This window comes from Typopeltis vanoorti, chromosome 12 (assembly GCF_054136105.1).
Source record: "Typopeltis vanoorti isolate ZY-2024b chromosome 12, IOZ_Tvanoo_1.0, whole genome shotgun sequence".
Lineage (NCBI taxonomy): Eukaryota > Metazoa > Arthropoda > Arachnida > Uropygi > Thelyphonidae > Typopeltis > Typopeltis vanoorti.
In genome coordinates, this window is record NC_143560.1 from 63767241 (window position 1) to 63792040 (window position 24800).

At 36.7% G+C, this 24800-nt stretch overlaps 1 protein-coding gene across 3 annotated transcripts in view; it reads left to right on the forward strand.

Annotated features, from left to right (window-relative positions):
* LOC150100846 (histone-lysine N-methyltransferase EHMT1-like) overlaps nt 1-24800 on the forward strand; it is a 416509-nt gene that overhangs the window by 115843 nt on the left and 275866 nt on the right. For all 3 annotated transcript variants that reach the window (XM_090401402.1, XM_090401404.1, XM_090401403.1), the window contains exons 8-9: nt 7693-7898; nt 23688-23812. In XM_090401402.1, coding sequence (XP_090257528.1) covers nt 7693-7898; nt 23688-23812 — 331 coding nt within the window. The remainder of the gene's footprint in view (nt 1-7692; nt 7899-23687; nt 23813-24800) is intronic.

A 24800-nucleotide genomic window follows, 5' to 3' on the forward strand; every position in this document is an offset into this window, starting at 1 on the left:
TCATTAATTTGCTTAGGCACAGACTCTGCCAATGTCGACCACATTTTTCTTATTTCTGCATCTCAAAACCATACTTTTATAATGGATTGTATTGAGTTATCCTTTGTATCAGAGTTTAATTTCTAAAATTTCATTTCTAATGTCAGAAGAGTTACCTGACCACTGAAGCAATTGGATGATGTGATTTTTGATGAAGTCTTTCACTTTTTTTTTGAAGTGTGGCATTTTTATATATTGGTCACTTTACATCATACCATCAACAGGCACAAGTAATCCTGGACCGTCATGTGTAAAACCCCAGAACATGTTTTTAGTTGGGTGTTTAATGAGCTTGTTGAAGATGGGTGGGAGAAGTCTTCTCAGACGCTAATTTGCGAACATAGGATGCTCCCTCTCCTTGGACAAAGAAATGGCTCTCATCTGAGAATATGACCTTTTTCCACTTCTCAACAGTCCAATCTTTATACAGTTTTGCCCACTGGAGCCTCTTTTCTATATAGCGTTCATCAACAGTTGTTTCTTTTTTGGTCTCTGGGCAGTTCTCTGTGCTTCCAACAATCTTTGACGGACTGTCATGTCAGAAACATTAATCTCTCTAGCTGCCAAGTTTCTATTTAAGTCTACAGCAGACAATCTTGGATTCATTTTGTTTTCCTAACTAGTAAAAAGTAAATGTAATTTTCCTTTTTAGCCCACATTTTCCTTTTCTGTCAGGAGAAAAGGTACTTGTCTTCCTAAACCTGTTTAAAATCGCATTAACAGTACCCAACACCACACTCATGGGGCAATTTGTCTTTGGGTCATGAATGCTTGCTGAGAAACAGTACATATTTTTGAACACTATCTTGAAGATATATCCATTTTATAGCTATACAGAATGAATAAAATCAAGCAATACTTAGTCTTTGAGTTGTAAGTCAGCAGTTAGAATTGAAGGAAGTACAGGAAGATGGTTTAATGTTAAATCTGGTATGAGACAAGGATGTACATTATCCCCTCTGTTATTCATTATCTATATGGATCACATTATGAAAGAAAGTGTTATTAAACATGATGTCAAAATTGGAGATGTTAATGTCAGCTCTTTGCTTTATGCGGACGATGTTATACTTCTAAATAAATCTGCTACAAGTCTGCAAGATTCTCTGACTAAATTGAATAACTGTTGTAATAGATATGGTATGAAGGTCAGCAATACAAAGACAATGAAAATAGGCAGAATCGTTGAAAATATCAACTGCGTTGTGAATGGAGAACTTGTGGAACAAGTAAAACATTTCAGCTATTTAGGCACAATTTTTAGGGAAGATGGTAAATTAAATATAGAAATAGACAACAGAATCAACAAAGCTGGTATGGTAAGAAGTCAATTGAATAAATTCATATGGAATAAGAGAGAAATTAGTCTGAACACTAAATTAGCTGTATACAAGACAGTGTTCAAACCAGTTTTAACTTATGGGTCTGAGAGCTGGTCAGAAGTAAAACACGTGACCAAAGACTAGAGACTGCAGATGTGAGGGTCCTGAGAAAGATTATAGGCGTGAACAGATGGCATCAATGGCAATATCATATTAAACCCCCCCCACCCCCCCCCCCCCCCACCCCCCCCCCCCCCCACCCCCCCCCCCCCCCACCCCCCCCCCCCCCCACCCCCCCCCCCCCCCACCCCCCCCCCCCCCCACCCCCCCCCCCCCCCACCCCCCCCCCCCCCCACCCCCCCCCCCCCCCACCCCCCCCCCCCCCCACCCCCCCCCCCCCCCACCCCCCCCCCCCCCCACCCCCCCCCCCCCCCACCCCCCCCCCCCCCCACCCCCCCCCCCCCCCACCCCCCCCCCCCCCCACCCCCCCCCCCCCCCACCCCCCCCCCCCCCCACCCCCCCCCCCCCCCACCCCCCCCCCCCCCCACCCCCCCCCCCCCCCACCCCCCCCCCCCCCCACCCCCCCCCCCCCCCACCCCCCCCCCCCCCCACCCCCCCCCCCCCCCACCCCCCCCCCCCCCCACCCCCCCCCCCCCCCACCCCCCCCCCCCCCCACCCCCCCCCCCCCCCACCCCCCCCCCCCCCCACCCCCCCCCCCATCATCTATGATGCAGTTAAAGAAAAGGGGAGATAGAGGATCACCCTGGCAATCACCCTGCACTGCAGTAATAGAAGTCGCACAAGACCCTGTAGTGATAGTGATGGAGCTACCCAAGTATAGCTCCATAACATAGGAAAGAAAGGGTTCTGGACATCCAGCAATAGGCAGTGCTCAAAGGAGAGCAGGAAGGAAGATGCTATCAAAGGCCTTTTGGAGGTCCAGTGACACCATATATATAGAGAGGCTTAATGCAGTGTTGGAATCAGAGAGAAGAAAGAAGATATATATTCTCAGCATAGTCATCTGAAGGGACAAAAGCTCTCTGTCTATAATCATGCTGTATATGTTGCTGAAGTCATTTGACTAAGATTTTATGATAGTCTAAGTATCACAGGGGAGATGGTAATAGGTCTAAACTGTGATGCACAGCTTAAAGTTTCTTTCTTTGGAATGAAGTTTTTGAAGCACATAGGTATGGTGGTATTGCTTTACTAGAAAGCAGAATGTCCAGTGAGTCTTGAAGAATCTTCAACGGCATCTTCCGAAGCCTAACCGTAGGAACGCCATCAGGTCTGGAGGCAGAGAAATTCGATGGAAGAGCTGCTTTGATCTCCTGGATGGAGATGGCTGGTATATTTGAAGGGCACAAATTGACCTCAATATCGTAGGTTGGTTATCATCAGGGAGGTGTGGAGGTGGAGCAGAAAAGACTGTACTCCAGAATTTAACAAAATCATCATGTAAGTCTGCTAGAGGTGGGGGGGAAGCACCGTCAAGGATGGTCCTGGCACATTGCCCTCTATTCTTTTTATAGAGGGCCTGTATAGCTGCATAGGCCCTCTTCCTCTGCTTCCTATTTGACAAAGTCATTGTAGAATGAGATGTAGGCTGATGTTGACGAGGCATCAAGTGTTTGGAGAATTCAGCATCGAGGTAGTCATTTAACTGATCTGTGATATCCATTCCCAGAAGGTGAATCTGGATGAGAGATTTAAGAATTTGATGGTTATATTCCAGAAGAGGTGGAGGATTGTCTAGAGATAATGTCAGTCTGAGAATCAAAGCCTCTTCTTCAACAGCAGGATGGTGGTTGGAAGATGGAGGAGCAAGGATAGGAGACACGGAGATATTACCTGTCCCTACCTGTGGCGGATGGGCTGCCAATTCTTGAACTAAGGCTTTGTAACTAACTTTCCATCTATGAACTTGATGGCATCCAAAGATCTTAATGGGAGCATCTTAAATAAAGCCTCATTGATGTTCTTTATCCCTCGAGCCATCAACTCGATCTCATGAGTGGGGAGGATCTTTTCTTCTTCAGCAGTCCAACATGCTTTGTGTTCAGTTCTTATTGCAGCGTTGGCTTCGGCTGGATGTTTTGAGGTAAGATGCACTGCAGGCTGACTGTGGTGGAGAATGCACAGTCACAGACCTGACACATGAAGTGTCTAAGATTTGGAACTCCTTGACCACCGGAACAAGCATGATGAGAACTTGAAGAAATGGGTTGATGACCGTCCTTACAGAGCTTTCTTTTAACTTTCTTCCTGAGGATGCTGCTGGGACGGGTGACAGGATCACCTCCAAACAAGAAGCAGACATCTGGAATCACACTTGACAAGTTTCCTGTCTCCGGTCTATAGGACCGGAGAGCATCAGAGCCTTCATCTGAGAGTTATTGCAAACAAAGAAACTTAACCCTACCAGGGCTGCTAACCCTGGAAGGGAGGAATAGCATAGCAGGCCAGTCAGTGACCTGAAGGTTCCAGGAATCACCCCCTAGGAGGCTGCCTACTGCTGCATTTGTGAAATGTCTCAGGGGATGCTCAAGCCAAGACAACAATGCTTTGGATTCTCAAATCGTGCAGACTTACATCCCCCATTTACCACTTTTTGATATCTATGTCGGCCATTCTTTTATCTACGTGATATTTTATAAATCAAACCAATCTTCTCCAATTTATGCAACAATCAGTCTTCCATGCTGTATTCTGTCAAAAGCCTCAGCAAAATCCAAAATTATCATGGTGTATCCATTTCTCTTGTCTAACTCAGTGGTAACATTATTATAGAATGTGAACCAAGTTGCTAAAACATGACTTTCCCTTAGTAATCACAAGCTGTTCATTGCAAAGTAGAAATTCACTGTCACCCCATTTCTGAATGCCAGCCCTAACCAATTGCAAAATTTTCACCACCACTCCTGAGATACTGATTGGTAGATAGTTGGTTACATCGGTCTTTGCACAGTCCTTGTGCAATGGGATTACCACACATTCTTTCCATTCTGAGACTCAGTTATATAGCCTTGTCAAAGGAATAGCCAGTTCTGCTGAACACTCTTTTAACACCTGTGTGCTTGATATTCCATCAGTCCCTATTGCTGAATTCTTATTCAGTTTATGCAACAGCTCTAGTACTTCTTCCTCATCCACACGAGTTTCCTCATACGATGAATAGGTAGTGATGAGTTCAAAGTTGTTAGGTTTTTAGCAAAATGGTTGCTCATTAGTTAAACAATCACTTCTGAATTAGTCATCCACATATCATCTGCATTCAGTAGAGTTATTCTTTCAAATTCATTCTGTTTTTTACTTGCAGCAGAACGATAGAATTCTTGTGGATTGTCTTTAATTCGCAGAGCCAGTTTCTTTTCATACTTAGACTTAGCTTACCGTACAACACTTGTGACTCTTCTGGCCTGCTGCTTATAATTGTCATAACTGACATCATTCTTATGGACACGATATTCCTTCCATATCACCCTTTTCTTACAAATCTCTTGCTTAATTAGATTATACATCCATTTCACTCCTACTCTATTTATTCTTCTTATTTATTATTTTATTTAATTAGTCTTATATATATTGACTAATTAATTGATTACATAATATTTCACTTATTTAGTAATCACCCATCACCATAAATAGGGAGACGAACTAAATAAATATGAATAAGAAAAAGTTAATTATTATATGTTGCTTTCTAAGCTTCTTTGTTTTGAGCCAGTTGAGTTTTCTTATGGAGAAAGAGCATCTGTGCTGATGAGGTGGTTAATATACTGCCAGAATTGTTTAGTTGGTGTTGCCCTCTGTCTTTGTTCATTTGAGGGGTGTATAAAACTAGTATGGTGAAGTATGGAGAAGGAGGATGTCTCAGTTAATGTCCAAGCCAATCAAGTTGACATCTGCATTGGTTTCACTCAAGGGTTTTTGGTTTGCTTCTTCTAAAATTGTGGAATTAAATATGATCCTTCCAGGAGTAATTCCACAATTTTAGAAGAATTGTGGAATTACAAAGCTCTTAGTCTTAAGCATGGTTGTATTGAAGCTATTAATGATTTTTGTTGCTTTTAGGGTGGAAAACATTCCATGTTTCTCCATCATATAAGAAGATAGCTTGAGAGGTTGCTTTTTAATGCCTAATTTTTGTTTCCAAGGTGATGAGAGGTGATTTCCATATATTTCTTAGATTCCTGTGTTGATTGAGAGCTTTATATTTTCTTAGTATTATGTCATTGGCAGTATTATTTATATTTGAACCTAAGTATAGGAAGTCTTCTACTTTTTCTAAAAGTTGGTTATGTTCATGTTGATAATGATAGAACTCTATTTGTACTCTTGTATACTCCTTGTACTCTATTTGTGAGTATTTTGGTTTTATTTGAGTTAACTGCTATCCAAACATTTTTGTTGTTTGGCATAGTTTGTCAAAGTGTTGTTGCGCCTGGATAAAGATGAATCTATTAGTACTGTATCGTCTGCATAGCCAAGGTCACTGAGACAGAGTTGTTTATCATTGGTTGTTAGCATTAGATAAGGGCAACCATTTAAAATATGAGATTTGAAAGCAGTTCAGTGATTATATTTTTTAAAAGATTTTTTTTAATCTGTATGTTAAGAGGGTTGTGGGATGTAAAGAAGAAGTATTTTGTTAATTCTGTTATTTTTTTTAATCTGTATGTTAAGAGGGTTGTGGGATGTAAAGAAGAAGTATTTTGTTAATTCTGTTAGAATTTCACCAATTAAATAAGAAGGTATAACATACATTGAGTTCAGTTGTGAGGGAATCATGGCTAAAACAAAGATTGATGGTTTTCTCTTAACTAGGTTTTTATAATACCTTATTTTTAGAAGGAGGAGGATTATGATAAAATTTGTGACTATATATCTTCTGCCATGTATGAGTCAGTTTTCTGTAAACTGTGAAAGAAAGTGTGCTATTAAAGTGTGTATGCTTGAAGAGTCTAGGAAGGCTAAACTGTTATTTTCTTCTATAGAGGATTGGATTCTGGGTTGTGGCATTTTAGGAAGAGGAGGAATGTGCCTGAACCATACTGCTAAATGGAAAACACGTCTATATGTCTTAACCAAATAGAAGATTTAAGAATGTTAGTGTCAGAGCATGCCTGTGGAGTAATAATGTTATTACTGTTTTCTCTATCTGGTACACCTCAGGGGAAAAAAAAAAAAGAACCTTAAAGAAATATACTCTTTGAACTGTGTTCAAATCCCATATTGAGCTGGCTGCTATGATCTACTCCCCTGAAGACCACCACTCTCCCAGTCAGTTCTGCAAGTATATAAAAGTAGCTTGCAATTGTAGCTTATCTTATTGCAGACAAAGTTGGTAATCAACGATGAAAATCAATCCAGCATCAACAAATATGGTTGTATGAAACTCCCCAAGATATGGTAAACTAGTTCTCAGACTTCTTGCTCATCAGTAAAGTTTGCCTACCAACATTCATAGAGAGAGAAAGTCCATGTTAGGGCTCTCGTTTTGATCACTTTCAGATGTTTTTGTGTTACTTATGTTCACATTACAATTCTTATCCTGAATAATGTCTTTGTGAAAGAAATGAAATATTATAGTCATTAAACCTATGTTTAATTCATTCCTAGTGGAGTTAAATGTTCATCTTTAGCTAATTATTTTTTGAATATGAGAAATTTATGTTTTTGAAAATAGATGTAATCTGTTTCTAAATAGATATCAGGCTTGGATGACTAATGGCATTCTTTCATCATTTGGTTTTCACCCAAATATTCCAGATACATCTACTTATCTACTGATTTGTTCCTCATAAATTAGTGGATAAGTGGTATTATACTAGAGGACATGAGAAACCTTTTCCATTTCAATATTTCAAAATGAACTATGAAGTCTGTTCATTTACATAAGGACTTCTTATTTAAATTTTAAACACATGTAAAGGAAATGATATTTCTGTACAATTATGTGTAAGGTGTAGTAAGAATTAAAGAATGCATTACTTTTGTTTTATCACTTTTTTATCAACATTTCTCAGCTTTTAAAACATCACATATAAAAATATATATGTAAATTATATCCATACTATGGACAAGTAAATTTTTTTTGTGGCAAGTAGAGTTGTGTTTCTGCAGCCCTATATATATAAAAGAGGGTGGCAGGAACCTGTATAGAACATTATTAAAACAAAGGCAATTCTGTTTTTTTTTTTGTAATTTTTTATTAAAATTATTTTATTGCATGTGAATATTATTGAACATTAAATTGTTGAGTTGTGTCATTGATCCTTAGATCAGAATATAATATACATTTGTGTATTCATGTTTTTATTTTCAGGGATTCTTTCAACAGTGTTCTGCATTCAAAGAGAATAAAAGAGAAATTCACCTCTTTCATAAAAACTGTGAAATAACTCCAGAACCAAATTCCACATCTCTTTGTCCTCATTGTGGTTCAGAGTCTCCTTTGAAGACTGTGCGTCTAGAGTTCCATACTCCAGTAGAGCCAGCTTTCCATTTAACTCAAAGGATTGAACCATCACTGTATGTCTTTTTTTTTTTTCCTAATATATTCCTTTGGGGGGGGGGTATTCAGGCTGTGATGACAGCATTACATGATTAAGCTTACCTTATTATTAATCTCCTATCAACAGTTTTCCTCCAAATTAGTCTGTTACTTGTCAGCTCTAATATTGTCATATCTAACATTTCATTCTTCTAAGGCATTTCTGACTGAATCATCCATCTAGACCTTGGTTTTCCTCTGATCTTTTCCTATTATCTTGGCATCAAACACCTGTTTTGCTCATCTTTCTTCTCTCATTCAGTTTACATCACCACACTACCTTAGATTAGCCCTGCTCACACATTCTTGAATGCAAACTATGTCAACTGCCTTCCTAATGTCTTAATTTTTAATATGATTCTGCCATTGATGCCACCTGTTCATTCTTCTAACATTTCTCTCAACTCTCATTTCTGTGGCATATTTTTGATCAAGTGCTTTATTTCTAACCCAGCCCTCAGATCCATAACTTAAATTTGTTTGAAAGCTGTCTTGTATAGAGCTAGCTTAAGGTTTTGACTAATTTCTCTCTTTTTTCATACAAATTTATTCAGTTGACTTCCTCCCATATTATCTTTGCTAATTCTGTTATCCATTTCTATATTTAATTTGCCATCTTCACTAAAAATTGTGCCTAAATAGCTGAAATGTTTTACTTGCTCAATAGGTTATCCATTCAGGATGCATTTGATATTTTCATTGTTTCTGACTATTATTGTATGTGTCTTTTTATTGCTGATTTTCAACTCTCCATCCAACTCTCAGATCAATAACTGAAAACTACTTTGAACACTGCCTGTATATAGCCAGCTTAGTGTTTTGGCTAATTTCCATCTTATATATAAATTATTGGCTCCCCACCATACCAGTTTACTTATTCTGTTATCTATTTCCAGATTTAATTTACCATCTTCACTTAAAAATTGTGCCTAAATAGCTGAAATATTTTACTTGTTCTATAGGTTCTCCATTGAGAATGCTGAAGTTTTTTATGTTCCCATTTTCATAATTTTGCTATTTTTATTGCTAATTTTCATGTAAAATTGTTACAGATGTTATTCAGTTTAATTAGGGAATCTTGGAGACTTGCACTGAATGTGTTTAGTAGTACATCATCTTCATAAAGCAAAGAGCTAAGTTTGATATCTCCAGCTCTAACATCTGTTTTAATGCAACTTTCTTTCATAATGTAATCCATGCAGCTGATGAATAAGACTGGAGATAGTGTGCATCCTTGTCTTACACCTGATTTTACATTAAACTATCTTCCCGTATTCTTTCATTGCTAACTGCTGATATTACAGTTTAAATATAGACTGTGATTGCCTGTGTATAAATGTTCCATGTACCCCACATAATTGTAATGTTTTGAAAAGCTTTTCTCTGGGCACCTTGTCGCATTCCGGGCTCTGAATTATGCAGTGTAGCCACTAAAACTTTTATACCTCCATATTTGAGCATTTCTGGTCAGATATCATCTACTCCAGCTGCCTTTCCATATTTCAAGTTTTTGATGGCTTTTTCTTCCTCAAGTATTCAAAAATGTATTCCTGTATGCATTCTTCTTGAAAATTTTCTACTACTGCTTTTGCTTCTGCTTATTTGTTTAACAATCTTTCAAAGAAAGTACTTTCCAGACATATAGCTGCTTTTAGATATCCTTATGTTCAATTTTCATGTCGTGTTTATTATCCTTGATTCTTTTACAGTACTCTTTCCTCCATTTCTAAACTTTTTCAGTTGCCTCCAGGACGTTTTGCCAGCTTTCTGATATTTATCTTCCATGTTCTTACTGAAGTTTTATTGTGACTTTTGTTTAGCTACTTCCACACATAGCTTAACTCACATTTTTCTCTGTATTCTTTTAGGACATTTGCTGACTATTTGCTAGGAATTTTCAGTATGCTTTCTTCTTTTACAGTACTGTTACTTTAATTTCTTATGTCCGCCATTGTATTCTTATTTTTTTTTATCCTTGCAGGAAACTTCACCACATTCATGCATCCTTAGCTGAATCGATCAGTGTTTTCTCCAGAGTTTGCCACTGAGACTCCAAGTTTGGTTCCTTTTTTTTTTGAATCTGTTTCATTACATCTTCAATAATATTTGCATAGTTGAGTCTACTAGTTTACCTGTTGCAAGCTGCTCAACTTTAATTCTTTTATAAACTTTTTTACATACTCTTCTGTTCAATGTGATATTCATTTTTATCTTATTTGAAACTAAGTGATAGTCACATCCAGTTTCAAATCTATCAAAGTAATTAGGATTAATAGCTTTTGTCTATTCTTTTGACTCCTTGGTTTTCCTGGCTAGTTTGTAATTCAAATTTGGCTTTATAATGTGTAATTAATACTGTAGTGAATGCTGCTTATCACTCATACCGGTCATACTTAATGACTCATTTATCAAACTTGTATTCTTCCAGTGGCTCTCTCTTCCAACACATTTTTCTATGCACTTGGTTAATTATCCTTCCAACTCCTGATTTATTGTGAAATTTACTTCTCAAAATAAATTTAAGCATTGAATTATGCAATATGATATATTTTAGTACTGTTTTTTTTTTTTTGCACTAGTGTCATTCCCACTGAACATTAGTTGTTGTTGCATCCTCAAAGTGATTATTTGAATTTCCATCCTGATAGCTCCTAATTATCACCTTTCTGCTTAATTTTAATTTTCTTGTTGAGATGAACTGCATCATATAGGCCCTAGGAAATTAGCAAAATCTCTGATTCTTTTACTCTTTATTAAAATCTTATGTTCTTTGTCTTCTTCTCCCCCCCCATAAGTTTATATATGTATTGCATCAGGTAAATATCAAAGAGTTGTTCCTAAAATTTACTCATTATGTTATCAGTTGGACATGGTGTAATCAAAAAATTGTGGTGAATGCAACCACAGCACTCAATCTGGTGGAGGGAGAGTGAAGCTGAAAGGAATCACATCATCTCATGTTCATCTGTCAGTTATGTGATGAGTTTCAAGTTGATTAGTTTGCTCACTTAGTTGTAAATTCACATTCTGTGTTTTGCATCATTGTCATGAAAATGGAAAGTGGTGATTAAAATTGCTTATTGGTAATAAACTTAAATCCTAATATTCACCTTACTTTTTTGATCACACTTTGTATAAGATAAGAATTTGATAATGCCATTATATTATCACTTAATTTTTCCAGTCAATATCCAAATATTAAAATCTCCGATAATCATGCTTAGCTTTTTTCTAGCTCTATAAATAATTGACTTCAGATCTAAAGATATTCCAAAACCTCATAGTAAGAGATGAATCTTGGGTGTATGGTTATGATTCTGAAATCAAAATTCAGAGTTTATAATGGAAAACACCCAACTCGCTTCAGCTGAAGAAGGTGCACCAATTAGAATCCAATGTCAAAGTCCTGTTGATTGTCTTTTTCGATCTGGAGGGAATTGTGTGGATGGAGTTCATACTCATTTGGTACTACAGTCAACTCTGAATATTTTAAAGGAATAGCATTTGCAGAATAGTGTGCATCAAAAATATAGAAATGGGTGAATGGTTTCATGTTAGCCATGCATCTCTTATTTTGACAGTTCTTGTCAGACAAAAATAATTACTGTGTGCTCACATCCACCATATTCTCTTGATTTATTGCTCTGTTACTTCTAGCATTCCAAAGATGAAATCGATGATGAAGGGAAAGCGTTTTGCAACATTGTCATGATCACTTTAATTTCTTGTAATGAACTAAAGAAAGATGATATTTCCATAACCATTTCAAAAAGTGGTTGAAATGTTAGAACAAATGTGTGGCAAGCAAGGAAACATTTTTGAGTGATATTAATTTATATTTGTATTTAGGTTAATAAACTTTCTTGAATTCTGATATTCACTGTACTTTTTTGATCATACCTTGCATAAGGATATGATAATGCTGTTATATTATTACTTCATTTTCCCAGTCAATATGCACTTATTAAAATCTCCCATAATCGTGCTTACCTTTTTTTCCTAGCTCTATAAATAATTGGTTCTTAATATATGGTCTGCCTCCTCCACTGTGGCTATATACTCCACCTTCCACTGCCCATTTCTTATTATGCACCATACTGTCTCAAACTCTTCCCTCGAATAAAAATTTAGCATGTCATTAATCCCATACATGTTTTAATCATCTCTTCCTCCTTTCCCTATATAGTCTATTTTGATATTAATTCTTATCATGCATTTTGCTGAGAATTGCATGATAAGAATTAATATCAAAATAGACACCAAAAATAGTTGAATTTCTCCAATTAATAATTTAAACCACAGGATTTTATTCTATAATCTTTGTCATTAGTGTATTAGAATGTGATACTATTCAGAAATGTTCCTTTTAGTCTTTTGAGCATCATTACTTAAAATATTCAACATCTCTACTTTCACTCATTTGCCATGCATTTTCTTTTATTTCATTTCTAGATTTTTAATTAAATATATTACATATTTTTTGTCTTACTCAGTTTGATGAATCCATCATTATTCAGATGAATACCATCATCAAACCATGTGATCCCATAAATTAATGAAAACAGTCAAGGTACAGTGCGCATCTTGTTCAGAATACAATTAGTTGCCATTGACAACCATGGATTCTTCACTACCAAACACCTATTCATAGAAATGTTCATTGAGATTTTGTTAATGTATTTCGTGTTTAGGGAGTAAGGGGATAAAGTTGAATATATCTGGGAAATAAGAGAAAAGACTAGCATTACACTCTGTGGTACTGGGTGGGATATCATTGGACATTAAAGAAATTTACAGTGGAGCTACCAGTGTGCTCTTATATTGGTTGTTCAGAAATGCAGGAAAAATAAAGCCATGCATAAGAGGGAATTGAAATCACTGATGGCAAATTATAGGTCACTTTGTCAGGTGTGATGGTGAAAGTTTTAGGGAGTCTCATTAGAAGTAGTATACAATATTTGATTGATGAGAGTTCATAGGATTGTTAAGCAGAAGTCATTCTTCAGTAATTTAGTTTCATTTTATAATTAGGTGGCATCTGTATTGTGCATAAGAGATGCTTATGTAGTGATTTTTCTCAATTTTGCAAAAGTATTTAATAGAATACAACATTACAATACAACAATACTGCATGAACAACTACAGTGAAATTGAGGAGAATGGGGTTGTACAGCCAGGTGATAGTTTGGTTACAGAAATGCTTGGCAGATAGAAATCAGTAAGTTGTATCTGGAGTGAGGAACAATATTTTGAATGAGTAAGGCTGTAATTTATATTCCACAAGGTTTTGTTCTGGAGTGGGGAAGCTGTTGTTTTTTTACTGATGATGTAATGTGGTGTTTGAGAAGAGATTCAGTTATTTGGAGGTACTGCTAAAATTGAGAGAGTAGTGGTGGATCGCTGATGTATGACATAAGATAATTTGAATAAGTGCTTTGGACAGACAGATGGGATATCAGTTCAGTTTAGCATTATCAAGTGTAAAAATTATGTGCTTTAGCCAGATGAGATGGATACAGTGTATTGTATTAGTGGAATGTGTTCCAGAAGATGGAGGAAGGATACTGGTGTTGGTGGATAAGGAAGTTATAGTATAGCAACTTAGGCATACTGTCAATCATGCCACATCTGGATTTTTATACTTAGATCTAGTCATCTGAATTGTTGATAAGGAAAATTAGAAAGTGAGAGAAATTCAGAAGCAGGTGACTAAGATGTAAGGGCTGTAGAACATTGGCTACAAAGTTGAGGGAATTTGCTCTGCAGAGCATATTAGAGAAGAGGTGATATTATTAAGATCATATAAATTGATGAGAGGAGCCTATTAGATAGATATGTATGTGAAATATTGCTTAGAATAAATAATAGACATCAGAGCAGTGAGGAATCATCTGGGAAAGCAGTGTAAGGAAGTTAAAAGCAGCTTTTTGCATTGAGAGCAATAATGAATGGAACATATTGCTTGAGTGTCTGGTGACTGCATCATGTACTTAAGGCAAGGTATGTTGTATCTGGAGCATTTGTCTTCCTGTAGTGAGGGTTGTGACACTGTGGAAGTCTGAAAATAACACTAATGCTATATTAATATTAATGAAATAAATTTTATTAAAATTTTACTGGAAGAGGACTTTTTTTTTTTAAATCATCCCAATTTTAAATCTTCTATGGCATTTATGCTGCAGAAGTTCTTTCATTTTCCTTAGAGGTATCACTTTTTACACTTACTCTAGCTTTAGTCAAACATCATCAAGTTCTTATAATGTAGATTACTTAAAATATTAACTCCATCAGTCCTCTCTTATCATGGCATTGTCACAGATTTTGCTATTATTATTATTACTCTGTAGCCTCTTCCAGGAATCCACATACTCATTAAGGGCAGATCTCATCTACATTACTCACTGTAAATACCTATCCTGAAGACATTCTCCAAAGATGCATTCACACACCACGTGCTGTGGAAGTTGAGTTAGGATATGGTAAGAAGCATGTGGGTTTCACGTTTTACCTCAAGTTTGTTCTCTGTCTATCATGACCATCAAAATGTAACTTATTTTTCTATTGTAAGATCTCCTTACCATCTTATGTTTCTATGAATCAGATCTCTCTCTCTCTCTGTCATCTTTTTCTCATACTCTGACAACTGCATTTCTTCACTTTTTTCTTGTGTGTGAACAATTCCATATATCAGATGTAATCTTGATTACCCTCTGTTAGATCTGTTTCTTCATTTCCATGAAATCCAAATTTGGCCTAATCACAGCCTTGTAAGTGGGAGAATAATTTCTTTCTTTCTTCCTGCAAGTGAATGTTCTGTCTGTCAGCTCAATGTTTGCCATCACTTGAAGGTCTTTGGCTTCATTAATCACTTGTAGTAAGTTCCAATTAATATAATACTTTGCTTGAATTGTCCTCAGTCCAAAATACTTAACCTTATACTTAGTAACATTATAATTTGCCCATTTCTGCATGTTTTGTTTCACTTGTGTGTGTGTGTGCGCTTGCACACATGGCATGCATGCATGTGCCTGTTTATTTTGCATATGCAGTCAGTTTTTTATACTGTAAAATAGTTGTCTCATATGTAAAAGTAGTGTAATCATTAAATGTATGTTATTATTTTGCTGTAAAATAATAACATACATATATTTTAATAACATACTAAATAATAGGGGGGGTGCCACTGCACAAGGGCTGGAAACCACAACTATTATAACTTATGTTGTAAAAATAGTTGTGGTTTCCAGCCCTTGTGCAGTGGCACCTCCCCCCTTCCAGCTTGCCATTGTGTTCCACCTTTATTTATGTTGAATAATATTTACAAATAACTACCTTATAAGTATTTTATTTAACTAAATTTAATACATTTTAAAATATTTAAATAAGATTAACACATAAAAATTAATTTATTGTATATTTCAAATAATACCTGAACATTGATTGGGCAGTAGGGAAAACTCCTGACAAGAATGAAAGAGAATTTATTTAGCTGTTACAAGACTGTCTGAAGCAGCATGTGAAAGAAGGAACTCTAGGCTAAAGAGTGTTAGATTTGATCATAGCATTAGAAGGGATCACATTTCAGAATGTGAATGTTTTGCACCACTTGGTGGCAGTGATCATGCTATACTGACCTGGGAAGAAACCAACTATATGAATATTAGAGAAGGTTACGTGCTGAACTACAGTGCTTGAAATTATGACAGTCAGGAGAATACTACTATTATCTATGGTTTCATGGTATCAGTTACTGATTGAGAATGTTATCAGCAATGTATGGGAACCTTTGAAAACTTGCTTAAATGAGGCAGTACCTGCACTTGTCCATAGAGCTCAAAGAACAAATAGAGCAGGAGCGAAATGAATGTGAAACCTTATTAAGCAACAGATCCATAAGAAGATGATTATTAAGGAATATTGTAAGAATAAGAATGAGAGGAGTTATGAAATATATAAACTCATGCCAGAAAAATTATGAGTATTGTACAAAAAGTTGAACCGAAATATGAAAGGAAATTGGCTGTGCAGGCTAATCTGAAAGAATTCTATTGTTATGTAGCAAGTAAAAGAAAGAACTAGTGTAAAATAATTACTGAATAACATCATCATCATCATCATCATCAAATTCCTGCCATGTACCCTCAAGGGGTGTACAGGATATGACAGTACTACATGAAAAAATTACATCATTACTAACTTCCTATCTACAATTTTCCTCCAAATCAGTCTGTTACTTGTCAAGACTCCAACATTATCAGATCTTATATTTCTATCGTCTAAGGCACTTTGTACCGTATCAATCCACCTATATCTTTGTCTTCCTCTGGGTCGTTTTCCTGCCAACCTGGCAGAGAACACTTGTTTTGCTAATCTTTCCTCTCCCATTCTATTTAAGTGACCATACCATCTGAGATTAGCTCTGCTAACGCATTCCTGGATGCTGACAATGTCAAGTTCTTTCCTAATATCCTCATTTTTAATATGATATTGCCATTGATGACATCTGTTCACGGCTCTAATCTTTCTCAGGACTCTCATATTTGCGGTCTCTAGTCTTTGGTCAAGTGTTTTACTTCTGACCCAGCTCTCAGATCCATAAGTTAAAATTGGTTTGAACACTGTCTTGTATACAGCTAATTTAGTGTTTCGACTAATTTCTTTCTTATTCCATATGAATTTATTCAATTGACTTCCCACGATACCAGCTTTGCTGATTCTGTTGTCTATTTCTATATTTAGTTTACCATCTTCAGTAAAAACTGTGCCTAAGTAGCTGAAATGTTTTACTTGTTCCACAGGTTCTCCATTCACAACACAGTTGACATTTTCAATGATTCAGCCTATTTTCATTGTCTTTGTCTTTTTATTGCTGACCTTCATACCATATCTATTACAACAGCTATTCAATTTAGTCAGAGAATCTCACAGATTTGTAGCAGATTTATTTAGAAGTATAACATCATCTGCATAAAGCAAAGAGCTGACATTAACATCTCCAATTTTGATATCATGTTTAATACCACTTTCCTTCATAATGTGATCCATATAGATAATGAATAACAGAGGGGATAACGTACATCCTTGTCTCACACGAGATTTAACATTAAACCATCTTCCTGTACTTCCTTCAATTCTAACTGCTGACTTACAACTTAAATAAAGACTAAGTATTGCTTGATATAATGCCCCATTGACACTATATAACTGTACGATATCAAATAGCTTCTCTCTTGGCACCTTGTCATATGCCTTTTCCAGATCGACAAAACTTAAATACAGATCTTTGTTGTATTCCCATGCTTTCTCGACTATTTGTCGTAAAGTGAAGATCTGATCCTGACAGCCTCTATTTGGCCTGAATCCAGCTTGTTCTTCACCAAGCTTTTCTTCCACAATTCTTCTCAACCGTTTCTCAAGTATACTTGCATAGATCTTGCCAGGAACACTCAGTAGGGAAATACCTCTGTAATTCTCACATTCAGTTTTATTTCCCTTTTTATATATGGGTACTATGAGAGCTCTACTCCAATCATCGGGAATTCGTCCCTCTGTCCAGGCTTTCTGAACTATGCAGTGCAGCCACTGTAAGACTCTTATACCACCATACTTCAGCATTTCTGGTCGAATATCATCTACTCCTGCTGCCTTTCCACATTTCAAGTCTTTGATGGCTTTTTCTACTTCAAGTATGGATATGTATTCCGGACTGCATGCCTGGTCAGTGTTTTTTATCACTGTGCTGTCATCACTGCTTGTTTCATTTAGCAGTTTTTCAAAGTAATTACTCCATACTTGAAGGATATCTTTTTCTCCTGTTTTCATTTCACCTTTATCATCTCTAATTCCTTTTACAGCACTCTTTCCTCCATTCCTAAGCTTCTTCAACAACCTCCAGAATATTTTGCCACCTTCTTGATATTTATTTTCTATGTTCTTGCCAAAGTCCTCCCATGACTTTTGTTTAGCTAGTTTTACACACTGTTTAGCTTTCTTACATTTGTCTCTGTATTCTGTAAGAGACAAAGCTGACTTATTTGCCAGGAACTTTTGATATGCTTTCTTCTTTTCCTTCACTGCCTCTTTAACTTCCTGTGTCCACCAGGGAGTTCTAATTTTTCTATCCTTGCACACAACCTCACCACATGCCTCTCTGGCAGAATCAATCAATGTTTCCTTCAGAGTTTGCCACTGAATCTCCAAGGTTTGATTCCTGTTCTCAAACTCTTTCATTTTCTTTTCAATAATATTTCTGTATTTTAGTCTCCAGTTCACATCTGAGAGCTGCTCAACTTTTATTCGCTTTAAAACTTTCTTACATGTTATTCTTTTCAATATGAAATTCAATTTTATCCTGCTCAAGACTAAATAGTGATCACTTCCAATTTCAAATCCTCTGTACACTCTGGTGTCCTGCACCAGGGAGAAAACATCACTATCAACAATAACATAGTCAATGAGACTTTTCTTATTCCTAGTCTCTTCTCTCCATGTGAATTTGTGCACATTTTTATGTTGGAACATGGTGTTAGTAATAACCAGTCCATGTCCTGAGCACAGATGGTTCAAATGAGTACTCACTTCACTAAGATCTATCAACCATGTGTATGTAACATGGTGCACAGTGCTATCACTACATTGGATGTAAAGGTACATGAGAATAAGTTTCAGCAACTATTGCATAACTTAAAGAAATGCAACTTGGCCCTTGACATGTTTATATTATTTGAGTCTCAGCTCAAGAAAGATATCACAAAAATGGAAAGAATACATGCTATAATAAATTTAGTTTAATCCTTTATCCAAGTGTGAGCAAACAAAGTTTGTGCCTGAAAGTATCTTCATGACTGGGTTAAGGTGGTACAAAACCTTTTTGTTGCCCTGGTTTTGTACCCTGGTACAAAACCAGGGCAACTTGTTGCAAAGGTGGAGCAAGATACCAACACTCCTATCTCGGTATCTCCTATAATGCAAAACACATCTCCTTGCGGATATGTCTAATGTTATGCATTAAGGGAAGGGCTACTACCCAGACTAGTTTCGACCTTTATTGAGGTCTCTTCAGTGGGAGCCAGGCCCAAGTGGAGATATCAGGCTGGAGCATTAGCAGGTCATCCCTGCCTATAGGAATTGCCAATTGGTGTGCCACCCTTTTTTTAATAATTTACTCTGGATTTAGAGAAAGATGTTGAAAGTTTATTTTTCACTTGGTTAGAGTATAATAAATTTAGTTTAATCCTTTATCCAAGTGTGAGCAAACAAAGTTTGCACCTGAAAGTATCTTCAGGACTGGGTTAAGGTGGTACAAAACCAGGGCAACATTAGGAAGGATCTAATGGAAAATATTTAACTGTTTACCGATGATGCAAAGAAATGCAGAGCCATTAGGGATGCTGCTTATATTGAACACTACAGAATTATTTGAATAAGCTAGAAATGTTGGCAGATGATAATGGCTATCAATTCAGTGTCAGTAAGTATAGGTTAGGTTAGATATAGGATAAAGTTATCCACTTTGGTGTAATGAGATGTCCAATGTCATATTATATTGGCGGGATTATGCTACAAGAAACTGATTAGGAATCCTGGAGTTATTGTGGATAGGAATTTGAAGTTCAAAGGCCACATAGCAAAAAGTGCAAATATAACCCAGAGGATAATTGTGATGTTGAAACAAAGATTAATGTAAGGATAAGGAAGTCATTTTACCTCATTACAAGGCCTTGATATAACCACACTTGGACAACTATGTATTTGGTATCCTGAGTTCAGAGGGAATAAAGAAGCTGTGGAAAGGATGCAGAGAAGAGTTACTAAGATTATATCTTTATTATGGCATGTAGATTATGAGGGGAATTTGAGAGTATGTGGTCTGCAGGCACTGGTAAACAGGAGAAAGAGAGGTGATATGATAAAGGTCTATAAACTGCTAATTGGGTATTATAGGATATTGCTTATTATTTTCATTATCTAGTAGGTGGGAAGAGAATATGTCATCCATCCATTAAAGTTAAGTTTGTGTGTGTGGGTAAGAGCTAGATTTTTCTGTAATAGAACAGTGGGGAGTGGAACAATTTGCCTGATGAAGTGGTGAGTACATCTAGTGTGAATAAGTTTAAGAGAATTTATGACATCTGGTGTGGGTGATGTATGGTCTCCCTTTATAAGTCCTTGATCCCTTAGAAATCTTGGGTAATAATATAATTCTGTGATTGTAAGACAAATCAGATTTTTTTTATTGTTGAAAAATGTACTAATATTTAATGTGAATCATTTTCAGTACACATTATCTAATATTATATTTCTTAATGCGGAGAACCGACCAGGGCTTCTGACCTAATGTCCAATCCTCACCTTCTTGTGGTGCACCCTGTTAGGTATCTACCTGGATACTGAACAAACAGGGATGGGCTGGCAATTTGGGATTTAGCCGACCCAAATTGTATTCTTATTGCTTAAGCCAATATGGAAAATGATGGTACAACATGACAAAATTTCATGCTGGCTGGGGTGTTGCACAGTTAAACAAGGCCCCCGTTGTTTTCGCCAGGGAACCAGGGCGAACAGCAAAAAGTCAGCTACTGGACCAAATCTGAAAGCACACCCCAATTCAACATCACCAGAGTTAAAGATCGGTATTATCAACATAAGAAGCCTGAATGGCAAAGAAATGGAGCTAGCTGAGGAATTAGATAAGTACCAGATCGACATAATAGGGGTGACTGAAACAAAAATGACAAAAACTGGTGAGATCTTTCTGAGCAATAAACACAAAATGTTATATTCAGGCAATGAAAATCAAGGAAAAGAAGGGGTAGCCATGGTATTCAACACAAAATACGTGGCTAATCTTCTTGAATGGCAGGCAGTCTCAAGTAGAGTGATGTGACCAAATATCAGAATGGGGAACTGGACAATGAGACTTATTTGTGCCTATGGTCCCACGGAAGGTTCTACTAAGGTAGAAGTGGAGGAATATTTTGAGGCTTTAGAAAAAGCAACTGACACAATGCAAAAGGAAAAGTTGGTCCTTGTTGGGGAATCTTAATAGCAGAGTAGGAGATGATTTTCAGACATACAAAAATATTTTGGGGAAAATTTGGAGAAAAGAGCAAAGCCAATAATAATGGCAAAGACCTGTTGGATTTCTGCTCAGGACATGGACTGGTTATTACTAACACCATGTTCCAACATAAAAATGTGCACAAATTCACATGGAGAGAAAAGGCAAGGAATAAGAAAAGTCTCATTGACTATGTTATTGTTGATAGTGATGTTTTCTCCCTAGTGCAGGACACCAGAGTGTACAGAGGATTTGAAATTGGAAGCAATCACTATTTAGTCTTGAGCAGGATAATTTTGAATTTCATATTGAAAAGAATGACATGTAAGAAAGTTTTAAAGCGAATAAAAGTTGAGCAGCTCTCAGATGTGAACTGTAGACTAAAATACACAAAGATTATTGAAAGAAAAATGAAAGAGTTTGAGAACAAGAACCAAACCTTGGAGATTCATTGGCAAGCCTTGAAGAAAACCTTGATTGATTCAGCCAGAGAGGCATGTGGTGAGATTTTCTGCAAGGATAGAAAAATCAGAACTCCATGGTGGGTGGACACAGGAAGTTAAAGAGGCAGTGAAGGAAAGGAAGAAAGCATATCAAAAGTTCCTGGCAAATAAGTCAGCTTTTGCTCTTAGAGAATACAGAGACAAATGTAAGAAAGCGAAACACTGTGTAAAACTAGCTAAACAAAAGTCATGGGAGGACTTTGGCAAGAACATAGAAAATAAATATCAAAAAAGGTGGCAAAATATTCTGGAGGTTGTTGAAGAAGCTTAGAAATGGAAGAAAGAGTGCTGTAAAAGGATTTAGAGACGATAAAGGTGACATGAAAACAGGAGAAAAAGATATTCTTGAAGTATGGAGTAATTACTTAGAAAAATTGCTAAATGAAACAAGCAATGATAGCACAGTGGTAAAACACACTGAACTGGCATACAGTCAGCAATACATATCCATATTTGAAGTAGAAAAAGCCATGAAAGGTTTGAAATGTGGAAAGGCAGCAGGAGTAGAAGATATTCGACCAGAAATGCTGAAGTATGGTGGTCTTACAGTGGCTGCACTGCATAGTTCAGAAAGCCTGGACAGAGGGACGAATTCCTGATGATTGGAGTAGAGCTCTCATAGTACCCTTATATAAAAACGGAAATAAAACTGAATATGAGAATTGCACAGGTATTTTCTTGCTGAGTATTCCTGGTAAGATTTATGCTAGTATACTTGAGAAAAAACGGTTGAGTAGAATTGTGGAAGAAAAGCTTGGTGAAGAACAAGCTGGATTCAGGTCAAATAGAAACTGTCAGGATCAGATTTTCACATTACAACAAATAGTTGAGAAAGCATGGGAATATAACAAAGATCTGTATTTAAGTTTTGTCGATCTGTAAAAGGCATATTACAAGGTGCCAAGAGAGAAGCTATTCAATACGCTACAGTTATATGGTGTCAATGGGGCATTATATCAAGCAATACTTAATCTGTATTTGAGTTGTAAGTCGGCAGTTAGAATTGAAGGAAGTATAGGAAGATGGTTTAATGTTAAATCTGGTGTGAAACAAGGATGTACATTATCCCCTCTGTTATTCATTATCTATATGGATCACATTATGAAGGAAAGTGGTATTAAACATGATATCAGAATTGGAGATGTTAATGTCAGCTCTTTGCTTTATGCGGATGATGTTATACTTCTAAATAAATCCACTACAAGTTTTCAAGAGTCCCTGACTAAATTGAATAGCTGTTGTAATAGATATGGTATGAAGGTCAGCATTAAAAAGGCAAAGACAATGAAAATAGGTAGAATTGTTGAAAATGTCAAGTCTGTTGTTAACAGGGAACGTGTGGAACAAGTAAAACATTTCAGCTATTTAGGCACGATTTTTAGTGAAGATGGTTAATTTAATATGAAAATAGACAACAGAAACAACAAAGCTGGTATGGTAGGAAGTCAATTGAATAAATTTATGTGGAATAAGAGAGAAATTAGTCGGAACACTAAATTAGCTGTATACAAGACAGTGTTCAAACCAGTTTTAACTTATGGATCTGAGAGCTGGGTCAGAAGTGAAATTCTTGACCAAAGACTAGAGACCACAGATATGAGAGTCCTGAGAAAGATTAGAGGCGTGAACAGATGGCATCAATGGCAATATCATATTAAAAACGAGGATATTAGGAAAGAACTTGACATTGTTGGCATCCAGGAATGTATTAGCAGAGCTAATCTCAGGTGGTATGGTCACTTAAATAGAATGGGCGAGTAAAGATTAGCAAAAGAAGTGTTCTCTGCCAGGTTGGCAGAAAAAAGACCCAGAGTAAGACCAAGATATAGGTGGATTGATATGGTACAGTGTGCCTTAGACGATAGAAATATAAGATCTGATAATGATATTATTGGAGTCTTGACAAGTAAGAGACTGATTTGGAGGAAAATTGTAGATAGGAAGTTAGTAATGATGTAAATATTTCATGTAGTACTATCATATCCTGTACCCCCCTTGAGGGTATATGTCAGGAATATGATGACGATATTTCTTAATTTTGGCTGTTTTTGAACTGCACTCTGACTTAATTTTCTTGAACTGTACTTTGCATCCTCTGTGCTACAGTTGCATATTTCAATTTTGGAACCTTTAATAATTGTTTTCATATATAAGGATGGAAATGTATTATGATAATTCTTTAATTATTCTCTTTTATTATTAAGACCGAAAGCTAGAATGGCAATTACTCCACTTGCAAAGATTGAAAAGGATGAAGGTGAAGAAGAAGAAGAACTCTTGCCTAAAAGAACATTTACCTTACCTGACACCGGAAAAGTATTATCTGCAGGTGTGTATTTTTTCACTCTTTTTTTGTTTTTGTTAGCATATATATATATATATATATATGCAGTGTGATGCATATTACAATGAACTCTGACTGCTGCAGATTTATTTACTCTAATGAACTGCTAAAAAGTCCCGAGTACATCCAAATAGGCATAATGCTATTCTAAAGAAAATTCACTATACCGAACTGTCTCCCTAAGAGTTCACTGTGGTGAGAGTCATATAAGCCTGTTAATAATGAGCAGTACTGTAACAAGGGTAATTAATACAAGCCTCTCCATGTGAATGGTAGAGAGAATCTTCCAGTGATAGTATTGGCCCTTTTCATTTTTATTATTTTTCTAAGCTTTTCTTTCCATATTCTTTGCTCTACTTTTCTTGAGTCTTTTTTTTACTATCCTGTCTTCCAGTTTGGCATAGATTCCACAAGGTATATTGTATTGTATCTATGTCTAAAATATACCAGACATTCATCAGACAGTCCTTTATCCGGCTCAGATTTGACAGAAGAAGAGGACTTTGCTCCCAGATCTGTTCATCTAACATGTCCTATACATTCTCAATGGGATTCATATCCAGGCAGGGCTTTGTGGTAGCCAGCAGAGAAGATGGTGGAAGTTGCTGTCATGCTCACTCAACCACTGCTAAACAGTTCTTGTGTGATGGGCAGTAGCATTGTTGTCCATGAAAGAGCCATCGCCTGCTGGATAATAAGTCACCATTGTATGATGGACTAAATCGGCAACAATGTTCAGATATTCCTTGGAGGACACCCAGACCCTTCCAGTAATATCAGGGGATCCATTCTGTACCAACAGAACTTGCCCCATGTGTTTACAAAGCAAACTGGGTTTATTGCTTCATGGGGCTCCCTTCAGACACTCTGCCTAAAATAGGAGCAGAACAAGGTGTATCGTGACTCATCGGACCACATGACTTTTTTTCCAGTGTCCAGCCCTTCATATGAGGCACCTGTTCGTGGTGGAGGG